The following is a 13,892-nucleotide window of genomic DNA, read 5'->3' as shown; positions in this document are numbered from 1 at the left end:
TAAGAAACGCAACAATAGTTCTGAAGAACCCATGTATGATAGTGAAAAACATGCTACTAAAAGAATACCATGAATCACAAGCAATGTACTCCATTATCCAAAAGTAAATCAACTGGCCAACAACATGGATCCTATTCTATTTTCTTCAAAGAGCACTGAATACATAAGGTTCAATCCCTGGCTTCAGAGAATTCACATTCTTTTATCTGAAATATGTGTTAAATATAATATAAATAAAGCTGATAAGGAACAACTGAAAAGTACTGTATTGTTTAAACTGTGGAGTGAGCATAAAAGTTATTGTGATGTTTACTAAAACAATCAAAGGGGATGTGGCTACAGGACAGCTAGACCCTGAATAAAGACTAGAATTGGAAGAGTCATGCTCCTGTAAGATTTTTCCAACTGAAGATATATATATATACACTAATGCCAAACCATAAATGGAAACCTATATAATTTGTTTCAAACTTTTAAAGACCATGAATAAATCTTCATCCAATTGGCTACATGCCTTCTATAATGTTACACAGAATAGGGCTAGTTAGCAATTTGTTTTGAAAGACATACTTTTTTTTTTTTTATTTTAAATAGGCTACCTGGGGGAAGAGATATTACCTAGAAAAGGATTAAAGGATTAAGGCAAAATACAATCTAGAACCTCCCTCTTGCCTCACTCCAGACTCAGTGACCCAGAAGGAACTGGACAGTTGACCAGCAAAAGGAAAGCAGAATCCAGGTTCCCTGCCTCCAAGGTTTATACCTAGAAGCCTGAAAAATGTGGCATTTTAAAACCATCTTCCAGAGCAAGACACCCTCTCAAGGTAACTGGTCTTACACATTTATTGTTTATGGAACAAATGTCTGACTGTGTACTCGGGTGTATTCAGCAGCATTGTTGCCTGCAGTTCCCTGTGTTTACCAGAGATACTGAGCTCAAAGAAGAGGTTTTACTCTACTCATCACTGCAACCTGCACACTGATCCACAGTCACACAGAGGCCTGTGTTCTGTTCCCTGTAAATGGAAACATGTTCTGAGCCTGTCTGCCTCCCGCGGCTGCACCTGGTCCTCCATACCAACCCCTGGGGGTGTCCACAACCACTTCGGACAGAAGAAGGTGGAATTTCAGACAGGAGCTTGATTGGATCTTAAATGACAGACTTGGACTAGCTGTGGCCCAGACACTGGCCCCGCCCAGAATTGCCAGGAGAAAGCTTTGCTGGCCCTGGAGGCAGGGCCCACCTCCCTCTGCTGAGTCCAATAGGCACAAGCAGGCTGGCGTATGGCCAGAGTGTGTCAAAGCCCTCTGATGCCTTTACTTTACCTTTTTTAAAGAATCCCAAATAACTCATTGAAATGACTCAAAGGCGAAAAAGTTTTACCAAAATGAACCCTTTTTCAGTTAACTACTCATCAAATGGATGTATTCCGACCCTCTCAAGTTTCTTTCCCTAGTTATAGTGGGGAACTGGCTGAGTGTTAATTGTGGGATTCACTATACCATCTTACCCTCAAGACACGAGAAGACGAACAAGATGAAAATGCAACCTGCAGAGCTGGGCTTAATTCCCACGTCACAGTCTGGTTCCTGCTACAGGAGGCTACCCTTCTGAGACAAGAGATTTAATAGGGAATTGAAGGAATAGTTAGGGGGCCAGGGAGATGTGACTGACACTGATTTTCAAGGTGAATGAGGGGTTGGTGGAGGGTTTGGTACTACAGCTAGTCAGGACATTTGCAAATTCAAATACATTCCTGTGTTTATCAGTTTTTGTGAATATGTGTATTTTAAGCAATAAGATTTAGCTGGTCAGACTTTCCTAGGCAGTCTCAGTGGTGCACTTCCTGTGTTGTGACTGTTCTGAAGACAGAGCGGCTCTAACAACTGTGAGAAGCCTGAATAAAAATCAACCCCCTTCCCCACCTCCCCTCACCAAAAAATAAAAATAAAAATAATCTTTACCCTTGGCACAGAGAAAATTACAACTAATTCATAAATAAAACTACAAATATTTGATATATCACAATAGGCAGAGTTCACAATTCAGGACAAAATCTGATCTTTCTGAGGTATGAAATCAACTAAAAAACAATAATTACTCTGCTTTCTGAAAGGCATTCCTTCAACAAGTATTCACTGGAAGCCTACCAAATGCTGGGCACTCTCCCACTCAATGGATAGAATTTTTTCCCCTTAAGGAAGATCCAAAGTATGAAAAGTCAATCATTTTCAAAACGCAAGCCGAAAAAAAAAAAGTGCAAAACTGGTACTGGAGTAATATAAATAACAAAAGTTGTCAGTAGCCCAGTCCCCTCCAATTCCACCTGTCTTAGTTTTAGATTCCCATAATCTATAGCCTAAGAACAGCCTCCAAATTACTTATCTCTTCTCATCTCCTTCAAAATATATCCTATTTCGATGACACATTATCTCTAAAACTAACTGATGGTATTTACCTAATCAAAATTTGACTTCATACTCCATTCTCTAAGAATAAAAATTAAAAATTACCAAGTTGTTAACAAATATAGACCTTCTTTTTGTACTTCTAGCTACTCTGTACAATGAATCAACTCAGAGGTATAAAATACTATCTTCCTTAGAAGTAAATCAGCGGAGGAGAAGAAGGTTAACTAGGCAGAGTACCAGAACTTTGCCCTCTCTTTATCAGAAGAGAAATGAAATTTGAAAAAAGTGTAAAAGGAGACAGCTCAGAAAGAAAAATACAAATGGTGGTTTAAGAATATTAAAAGATGTTCTCACTCCTGTAATCCCATGGCTGTTTAAGAATACTAAAAGATCTTCTCACTCCTGCAATCCCAGCACTTTGGGAGGCCGAGGCGGGTGGATCACGAGGTCCAGAGATCGAGATCATCCTGGCTAACACGGTGAAGCCCTGTCTCTACTAAAAAAATACAAAAAAATTAGCCGGACGAGGTGGCAGGCGCCTGTAGTCCCAGCTACTTGGGAGGCTGAGGCAGGAGAATGACGTGAACCCAGGAGGTGGAACTTGCAGTGAGCCAAGATCGCGCTACTGCACTCCAGCCCGGGAGACAGAGCAAGACTCCGTCCAAAAAAAAAAAAGAATATTAAAGGATGTTCAGCAGTACTCATAATGCAAATTAAAACAAAGTAACATTTTTAACCATTTAGGCAACTATTAAAAGGAAAAAGCTGATAATATATCACGTGGCAGTATATGGGGAAAGTGGCACTCTCATATGCCACAGAAAGTGAGTACAGATGAATAAAAAGCCTTTTCAGAAGGAAATTTGATAACATCAATCAAAATTTAAAATCCATGGAACTCCTGACCCAGACATTTCACCTCTAAAGATTCATCCCACCAATGACATCCATGGAAAAACTGTTTCTGAGAGGAAATACCAGAATCATCCTAAGGGTTCACCAAGGGGACTTAGTTAAAGAAATTTTTTCATTAAGACAAGGGAATATATATCCATGCAATGCAATCCTACTCAACAGGATAATGTAAAGGATGTGATGACATGCCATGATCTTTAAACTATACTGTTACATAGACTATACCACATTTGCAATTCTAGCCATTCTCCCCGTCAGAGGAATACACACATACACACACACACACACACACACACAAGCACACCTATTTGTGCATGAAAAAATATATCTGAAAGATCACATAAAAAAATCATTAACAGTGCTTGCCTGGCTGGGCGTGGTGACTCACGCTTGTAATCTCAGCACTGTGTGAGGCTAAAGCGGACAGATCACTAGGTCAAGAGATCAAGAACATCCTGGCCAACATGGTGAAACCCCGTCTCTACTAAAAATACAAAAACTAGCTGGGTGTGGTGGCATGCACCTGTAGTCACAAGTACTCGGGAAGCTGCATTAAGCCGCAGCCTGGAGACAGAGCAAGACTCACTCTCAAAAAAAAAAACAAAACAAACAAACAAAAAACGGGGCTTCCCTAAGAGAAGGAGTACCTGAGCTCAGGGATAGAGGAAACCTGAACTCAGGGATAGAGGAACAGACTTATTTTTTTTTACCATATCATTTTATATTGTCCACAATTTTTTTTTTTTTTTTTTTTGAGACGGAGTCTCGCTGTGTCGCCCAGGCTGGAGTGCAGTGGCCGGATCTCAGCTCACTGCAAGCTCTGCCTCCCGGGTTTTTACGCCATTCTCCTGCCTCAGCCTCCCGAGTAGCCGGGACTACAGGCGCCCGCCACCTCGCCCAGCTAGTTTTTTGTATTTTTTAGTAGAGACGGGGTTTCACCGTGTTAGCCAGGATGGTCTCGAACTCCTGACCTCGTGATCCGCCCGTCTCGGCCTCCCAAAGTGCTGGGATTACAGGCTTGAGCCACCGCGCCCGGCCTATTGTCCACAATTTTTAACATGCGTATGACTTTCTCAATAGAGTATTTCAGAGCTTTCAAAAAGATGGGGAGAAGGTATGCCATTCCACCATTCTCTCAAATAAAAAATTCTGGAACTTCCATTCTTTTTTTCCTAAGCAGGCCTTGTACTTTAATAATGCTAAGGCTTATTCATGCATTCACTTGGGATACAATGTCTTTCTATCATTTAAGTCACACTCATTCCTTTAAGGCCTTCCAGACTCAAAATTCATGCAAGTCACCAAAGAAAGAGAATAAATCAGTTTCAAAGTCTACAGCATGTTCATCACATCATGCTACCTCACCAGAAGCATAGAAAAGGCTTATTCATCCTTGTGTTTGTACCCACTACCATGCACACTGCAAGCATAACAAATGTTCTCTGAAAGAATAATGAATGCATGTGAATAGGAAGTACAGCTGCTTAAAGCTTCAATGAACAACTTCATTTCTATACTGGATATCCAGAAACACAGAGGCATAAGACAAATAAAAGGTCACGTGATCACTTTTTTACAACGCAGAGAACAGTAAATGAGAATAAAACTGGACTTTCCCGCCTTTGAGATACTAAGTTGCTTTGGAAAAAGAAACGGTGATGTCTTCTACACAGTAACTTTAACCGTTGCATATTAGTGAGCCTACTTATAGACTTTATTAGTTCTAGGTGTTTTACAGGTATGTTTTCTCCTTCAATGTCTAGCACAGTGCTTCCTAAGGACACAGGAACAAAAACAGTATCTCTACTCTTAGTAAGGGCAACTCTTTGATGGTTCATGAGAGGTATTCAATACATGTTTACAGAAGGAAAGAAGGGACTGAGAAAAGACTAGATCATGTTTGATTAAAAAAAATAATACATTTAGCAAAGCTGAATTAAGTCGCCTTGCTCTCAAATGTTTACCTACCGGTAGGGGATTTAGTTACTACAGGGAGTATCCCTTATACAAAATGCTTGAAACTAGAAGTGTTCCACATCTCAGATATTTTCAATTTTTGGAATATTTCTGTATACATGAGATATCACAGTGATAAGGATCCAACTCTAAACACAAAATTGGTTGACATTTCCTATACACCATATACACATAGCCTGAAGGTAACAATTTTATACAATATTTTAAATAATTTTGTGCAGAACACAAAGTTTTCATTGTGTTTTGACTGTGACTTATCACATGTGATCAGAGGTGAAATTTTTCACCTGTGACATTATTTCATTCTTCAAAAAGTGCTGAATTTTGAAGCATTTTGGATTACAAATTTTCAGCGTAAGGATGTTCAATTTGTACCACTTCACACATATTCTATGGGAGGAAACATTTGGATTTCTCTTTCAGCCAGTTTTAAAAGTCACAAAAAGCAATAAAATATGAAAGGTACTACAAAGACAGAGCAATAATTATACATTATCTTATATTCTGAAGAAGTGAAATAACTTATTAAAAATTTCCAGTGTAAACTGAGACAGAATTAAAATACTGTATTCCTAATTCCAAAATTAAATTATATTGATTTTTAACCTGGGATGAGAAAAATAAAATTCAGAAGCTGTTTTCAAAAACTTGATTTCAGTTTTTTCAATCTATGGCTAAGTGAAAAATGAGTATCTTTGAAACCACAATGAAGTCTTATAAGTGAAGAATAAGTACATGAGAAAATCTTCAGAAAAAAAAAATGGGTGCTTTTTCTAAGAAACTGTTGAACTAAGACAGATGGTAAGCTATTAGAATTGTAAGATTAGGAAATTATTCAAAAACTTTCCAATTTTAACTTTTTATTCTCAGTATCTATATAAGCTTATAGAAGCTATTTCTTATTTTTATTTTTTATTAGACAGGTTTGCAGCTGTCAAAAGTTTTCCTTGAACTTTCTATATTCTGAGAATCTTCACAAAATAATGAAAGTTCTCAGCAACAAAACAAACACATCAAACAACAAAACAAACACATCACACACATACACATTCACACACACACACACACACACTCACATGGTTTGGCTGTGTCCCCAACCAAATCTCATCTTGAATTGGAAATCCCACAATTCCCATGGATCATGGGAAGAACCCAGCGAGGTAACTGAATTATGGGGGCATCTCTTTCCTGCACTGTTCTCATGATAGTGAATGAGTCTCACAACATCTGATAGTTTTTAAATGGGAGTTTCCCTGCACAAGCTCTCTTTGCCTGCTGCCATCCATGTAAGATGTGACTTGCTCCTCCTTGCCTTCTGCCATGACTGTGAGGCCTCCCCAGCCATGTGGAACTGTAAGTCACCTTTTTCTTTGTAAATTGCCCAGTCTTCTAGGGTATGTCTTTATCAGTAGAATGAAAACAGACTAACACAGTAAACTGGTACCAGCAGAGTGGGGCGTTACTGAAGGTACCCACAAATGTGGAAGTAACTTTGGAACTGGGTACTGGCAGAAGCTGAAACAGTTTGGAGGGCTCATAAGATGGAAAAATGTGGGAAAGTTTGTAACTCCCTAGAGACTTGTTGAATGGCTTTGCCCAAAATGCTGATGACACAAACAATGAAATTCAGGCTGAGGTGGTCTCAGATGGAGATGAGGAACTTGTTGGAAACTGGAGCAAAAGTGACTCTTGTTATGTTTCAGCAAAAAGACTGGTGGCATTTTGCCCCTGCCCTAGTGATGTGTGGAACTCTGAACTTGAGAAGGATGATTTAGGGTATCTTGTGGAAGAAATTTCTAAGCAGCAAAGCATTCAAGAGGTAACTTGGGTGCTGTTAAAGGCATTCAGTTTTAAAAGGGAAACAGGGCATAAAAGTTCAGAAAATTTGCAGCCTGACAATGCAATAGAAAAGAAAATCCCATTTTCTGAGAAGAAATTCAAGCCAGCTGCAGAAATTTGCATAAGTAACAAGCAGCTAATGTTAATTCCACAGACAATAGGGAAAATGTCTCCAGGGCATGTCAGAGGTCTTCATGGCAGCCCCTCCCATCATAGGCCTGGAGTCCTAGAAGGAAAAGGTAGTTTCATGAGCCAGGTCCAAGGTTCTATGCTGTGTGCAACCTAGGGACTTGGTGCCTTGCATCCCAGCCACTGCAGCTGTAGCTGAAAGGGGCCAACCCAGAGCTCAAGCCATGTCTTCAGACAGTGCAAGCCTCAGGTCTTGGCAGCTTCCATGTGGTGTTGAGCCTGTGAGTGCACAGAAGTCAAGACTGAGGTTTAGGAATCCCTGTCTAGATTTCAGAGGGTATATGGAAATGCCTGGATGTCCAGACAGAAGTTTGCTGCAGGGGTGGGGCTCCCATGGAGAACCTCTGCTAAGGCAGTGTGTAAGGGAAATGTGGGGCAGGAGCTCCCACACAGAGTCCCTACTGGGGCACCACCTAGTGGAGCTGTGAGAAGAGGGCCACCGTCCTCCAGACACCAGAATGGTAGATCCATCGACAGCTTGCACTGTGCACCTGGAAAATCTACACTCAATGCTAGCCCGTGAAAGCAGCCAGAGGATGTACCCTGTAAAGCCACAGAGGTGGAGCCGCCCAAGACCATAGGAACCCACCTCTTGCATCAGCATTACCTGGATGTGAGACATGAAGTCAAAGGAGATCATTCTGGAACTTTAAGATTTGACTGCCCCACTCGATTTTGGACTTGCATGGGGCCTGTAGCCCCTTTGTTTTGGCCAATTTCCCCCATTTGGAATGGCTGTATTTATCCAATGCCTGTACCCCCATTGTATCTAGGAAATAACTTGCTTTTGATTTTACAGGCTCATAGGTGGAAGGGACTTACCTTATCTCAGATGAGATGTTGGACTGTGGACTTCTGAATTAATGCTGAAATGAGTTAAGACTTTGGGGGACTGTTGGGAAGGCATGATTGGTTTTGAAATGTGACATGAGATTTGGGAGGGGTCGGGGCAGAATGATATGGTTTGACTGTGTCCCCACCCAAATCTCATCTTGAATTGTAACTTCCACAATTTGCACGTCATGGGAGGAACCCAGTGGGAGGTGACGGAATTATGGGCGTGGGTGCTTCCTGCACTGCTCTTGTGATAGTGAGTGAGTCTCTGATAGTGAGAGTTGATGGTTTTAAAAATGGGAGTTTCCCTGCACAAGCTCTCTTTGCCTGCTGTCATCTACAGAAGATGTAACTTGTTTCTCCTCACCTTTTGCTATATTTGTGAGGCCTCCCCAGCCATGAGAAACTGTAAGTCCAATAAAACTTACACACACAAACACACAGACACACATATCCCTACACAAACCCCCACACACCCACTCAAAACCCTAAGAAATTTCCACAGAAAATCTCCCTGGGGTGGGAAAAGATTAAAAGTAAGCAACTATCATTTAAGAAACATATCAACTACTGTAATACGTAAGTATTATTACAGACTATCAAAGGAAATAAGCAGAGATAGGGAATTTATGATCAATGCCTGAGATAAATGTGCTCTAGAAACTACAGACATCGAGTTACTGTTGTTCAATTACTAAGCATTTTACATTTTAAAATCTACAGTCAGACATTATATAAGTTTTTTTATGTCTATTTTTAAAGAAATACTTGCCAAATAAGAGAAAAACTTCATGTATCTTTATTGTGTTAATATAACAATTTCTCCTCCTATAAAAGAAAAAAAACTCAACCTGGTTTTTGTTTAAAAATTTTAAAAATACTTATTTTCTTTTAGCAGGCATATGTGTGCATAGAAATAATGACATAAAACATTAAAATGACTGACATATTATCTAAAGTCTCTCTGTAACTTTTTAGTTAACAGGTTAAGTCTGAGGAAAGCTATTATGGCAATAAACTATAATGTTCTCAACATTAAAAACAGAATTCACCAGGGTATTTTTCAAACAAATACTACTATATAGGTACCTTTAGAACAAATAATTTATCCAATAAACTAATATACTTGTTCAAAAGTACACTAAATTAAAAGGGTATGTTTCTTCTTATTCATGTATAAGACAGAAAAAAGCAAAAACAAAATAAAATGCCTTCATTAATTCCATATACTAATTACTGAAATGGCTTATTTTATTTTTCATTAAGACAACTAAAAAGTAACTGCACAAATTAAACAATTTAGTATTTCATAAACTTCAAAATATTTTATGCAAACGCATAGTCTACTCTTTCCAAATCATAACTAGCCCCTTTTCTAATAAGATATCTTCTAGAATTTTTTTTTTTTTTTTTTTTTTGAGGTAAAGTCTTGCTCTGTCGCCCAGGCTAGAGTGTAGTGGCGCAATCTCAGCTCACTGCAACCTCCGCCTCCCAGGTTCAAGGGATTCTCCTGCCTCAGCCTCCTGAGTAGGTGGGATTACAGGCGCGTGCCACCACGCCTGGCTAATTTTTGTATTTTTAGTAGAGATGGGGTTTCACCATGTTGGTCAGGCTGAGAAGTCAAATTTTATTGGAGAGTCTTAAATCTATATAAAATAAAATGTGGCCCATCACGTACTATTTAAAATTAAAAATAAAAATATCTTTCAATTAAAAATTAAAAATATAAAACCTAGTTCCTTATGTATCTTTCCATTATTTCCTCAATTAATTAATTTTATCTTTTAAATTAAACTTTAAATTTTTTTCAAGACAATCTGCCAACTTACAGTGTTAGTTGGATCTTCTTGTAAAATCCTATCATATAGCTGTACAGCATCATCATATCTATTTAAAAAGAAAAAGAAACATCTACAATTATTACCTTAAAAATATAGTGATAAATAGTAAATACAAAAAAAAATTAAACTGGCTTTAATCTTTTAATTTAAATGCATTTATAATTGCTTTAAACGCATTTATATATCGTTACCAAAGTCTTCCATCTTCATATAACAGTAAACGTTTACTACAGTTTTATTTTGTTAAGTAAAGCAGATCATGTATATAGTACTTACAGAAAATTTCCCTTAAAAAAATACTGACTCAATTTGTCCAAAGTACAAAAGTAAAAACTAGCCACACATAGCCAGACTATGAAGAGATATAACAAGCACCAGGAGACCAGATGTAGATATGGTAGAAGTATTGGCATAAACAGACCAGGAATTTAAACAATGATATGTATTTTCACGACTCTAATGCAAAAAGTAAACAAGATGCAAAAACAGATGGGTAATGTAAACAGAGATGGAAACTCTAAAAAAGAATCAAAAGGTAATACTGGAAATCAAAAACAATGCAAAGGAAATGATGAATGCCTTTGATGGTCTTGGGCTTATTAGTAGATTGGGCATAACCCAAAAGAGTCAGGAGGTTGAAGAATTATCAATACAAACTTTCAAAACTGAAATAAAAAGAGAAAAATAATAGAACACAATATCCAAGAAGTGTGTACGATTACAAAAGATGTAACATATATGTAATGGAATACTAGAAGGAAAAAAGAAAGAAATATAGAAAACATTTAAAAATTTTCCCAAACTTATGATAGACACAAAACTACAGATCCAGTAAGCTCTAAGATCATCAAGCACAATACCAAAAAATCTACACCTACACATATTCAAATTACAGAAAATCAAAAACAAAGAGAAAATCTTAAAAGATGCCAGAAGAAAAAAACACATTACTTATACAGGTACAAGGATAAGCACTATATCAGACTTCTCTTCAGAAACCATGCAAACAAGAAAAGTGTAAAGGGAAATACTTGAAGTGTTCTGAGAGAAAACCAACTTAGAATTCTGTATCCTGAGAAACTGTCCATTAACTGTGATGGAGAAATATACTCCAGACAAACAAAAATTAAAGCAATTTGCTGTCAGCAGACCTGCCTTTCAAGAAATGTTAAAAGCAGCTCTTCAGAGAAAAGGAAAATAATATTGGTTAGAACCTTTGGAAGTTTCTAATATATAAAAAAAGAAAGATCATTAGAAAATGAATAAATAAAGGTAAAATAAAATTTTTTTCTTATTCTTAATTGATCAGATAAGTTTTCTCAAAATAGTAACAGCAACAATGTATTTGGTGATTATGATTTATGAATAAGTGAAATGAATGAAAGCAGTGCTACAAATGACAAAAGAGAGGAATTAAAAATACTCTGTTGTAAGGGATTTGCCCTAACTGTGAATCAGTATAGTGTTACTTAAAAGTGGACTTGGATAGTTCTAAATACACATTGCAATCTCTCAGACAGCTATTTAAAAAATTTAAAAAGAAGTATAACTGATATACTGAGAGAGAGAAAATATGAAATTCTATAAATGCTCAATTAAATCAGAGAAGGCAGAAAACAAATGACAAAAGAAAAAAGAGCAATCAATAGAAAATAGTTATGAATATGGCAGATAATGAAACAACTATATTAATAATCACTTTAAATGTAAATGGTCTAAGTATACCAATGAAAAGACAGAGACTATCAAAGTGGATTTAAAAACATGACCCAACGAAATGCTGTCTACACAAAACCCTCAAAATACAAAGATACAACAGAATAAAAATAAAGGGAAGGAGAAAGATATGCTGTTAACACTAACCAAAAGAAAGCTCAGGAGCTATATTAATTTCACACAAAGCAGACTTCAGAACAAGGAAAATAAGTAGGGATATACGAGGGGCATTACATAATATAAAGGGCTCATTCTCAAGAAAAATGCAACAACCTTTAATCTTATGTGACGAACAACAGAACATCAAAATATGTGGGGCAAAAACTAATAGAACTGCAAGGAGAAATAGATGAATCCACTATTAAAGTTGGAGACTTCCATACTCCTTTGTTAGTAATAGACATAATAGGCAGAATATAAGGACACAGTTGAACTGTACAGCACAATCATCCAGAAGTACTGAAAATAAAATTTTAAAAGACAGCAAAAAGAAAAATAGTCTGAAAGCACTCTTACGAACTAAAAATAATCATAATTTAACTGTTCCTACTGTCTAGAAAACACTACCGAATATTGTTGAGATATTAGAAAACAATTATTGGACAGGACAAAAGAATCACTAACGATTAAAAATACATGATAAACTAAACTTCATCGGAATTAAAAACTTCTCTGCTTCACAAGGCACCATTTAGAAAATAAAATATTCAAGCAGGAGAATAGGGAGAAATATTCACAGCACATATATCTGACAAAGTTTTTATCCAGAATATATAAAGACCTCCCACAAATCAGCAGCAAAAAAGGTGAAACAACCCAATTTTTTAAACGGGTAAAGACTAAAGAAGATACTTCAAAAAGAAGTTATTTGAATATCTAAGCAGACATGACAAGGTTTTCAACGTCATTAGTCATCAAAAAATGTAAATTAAAGCCATGAGACAGTATTTCACACACTCTAGAATGTTTGAAATAAAAAAAAAATTAACACCACCATGATTAATAAGCTCCATGCCTGCCAGTTTTAATAGGATCACACTGTTGACAAGATTTGGTTACCTTTCCATGGCTTCAAATCTCATGCCTGTTAATCGCTTGACTCTGTGACTGCCAGGGAACTGTCTTCTTAGCTCTTGAAGACAAAACTGAAAAAAAACAAGAGTTGAGTAGTAATTACATTATTTATACTAAATGGGCTATAATGAATGGCCTATATAGTCTTCAATGTGTTTTCTTGAATAATTTCATTAGTGTCATCTAATAACATGAAGTAAAATTAATCAGTAACAATGGATTGAAAGAAGAACTACGACATTACAGTGAAGGCAACAATCAGTTTAGAAACTGATCATGCTCTTAACCAGGAAAATAAGCAGATTATGAGAACCGCTAATAACTCTTCAAGTACTAATATCATATTATTCCTCCTTAAAAACTACTACTATGTGTCAGCCTCCTACTTAAATGATAACAGCGCTTGCCATTTTCTTCCTAATTGCAGCATAAGCATTCTACTGGTAAGAACTAAGTTTTTTAGTAGTCATCTCAAGTTCCTAGCAAATAACATTAAGTGTTTAATTTTGTCCTGTTGAAATTTTATATTAATCCATAAACCTTCCTTTTTTTTTTTGTTTTGAGATGGAGTCTCACTCTGTCACCCAGGCTAGAGTGCAGTGGCACGATCCTGGCTTACTACAAAATCCACCTCCCGTATTCAAGCGAATCTCCTGCCTCGGCCTCCCAAGTAGCTCGGACTACAGGTGCCTGCCACCACGCCCAGCTCATTTTTGTATTTTTAGTAGAGAAGGGGTTTCAACATGTTGGCCAGTCTGGTCACGAACTCCTGACCTCAGGTGATCCACCTGCAGTGGCCACCTGCGGTAGTCTCCCAAAGTGCTAGGATTACAGGCGTGAGCCACTGCACCCAGTCAATCAATCATCCTTTCAATCAACATATCCTGATTTGGGGGTCAGAAAATGCAGACACTAAACGGATGGAATACCAATTTTTTTGAACAAGTATCCATAACTGACTCATCAACTTGACTAAATAATCAAATATTTACTGAGTAACTACATTCTCTGCAACATATGAAGGATTATAAGTTTTGGAAGTCCTAGAAATGTTAAAGATTATACAAATGGTCCACTGAAGCATATTAATGCATG

General features: G+C 37.3%; 1 protein-coding gene across 2 annotated transcripts in view; it reads right to left on the bottom strand.

Annotated features, from left to right (window-relative positions):
• EMC2 (ER membrane protein complex subunit 2) overlaps nucleotides 1-13,892 on the bottom strand; it is a 49,392-nt gene that overhangs the window by 24,290 nt on the left and 11,210 nt on the right. For both annotated transcript variants that reach the window (NM_001257604.1, XM_077942337.1), the window contains 2 exon segments: nucleotides 9,996-10,053; nucleotides 12,783-12,868. In NM_001257604.1, coding sequence (NP_001244533.1) covers nucleotides 9,996-10,053; nucleotides 12,783-12,868 — 144 coding nt within the window.

This window comes from Macaca mulatta, chromosome 8 (assembly GCF_049350105.2).
Source record: "Macaca mulatta isolate MMU2019108-1 chromosome 8, T2T-MMU8v2.0, whole genome shotgun sequence".
In the NCBI taxonomy this organism is placed as follows: Eukaryota; Metazoa; Chordata; class Mammalia; order Primates; family Cercopithecidae; genus Macaca; species Macaca mulatta.
The sequence above is the reverse complement of the archived record's forward strand: the minus strand, read 5'-3'. Positions and strand labels throughout refer to the sequence as shown.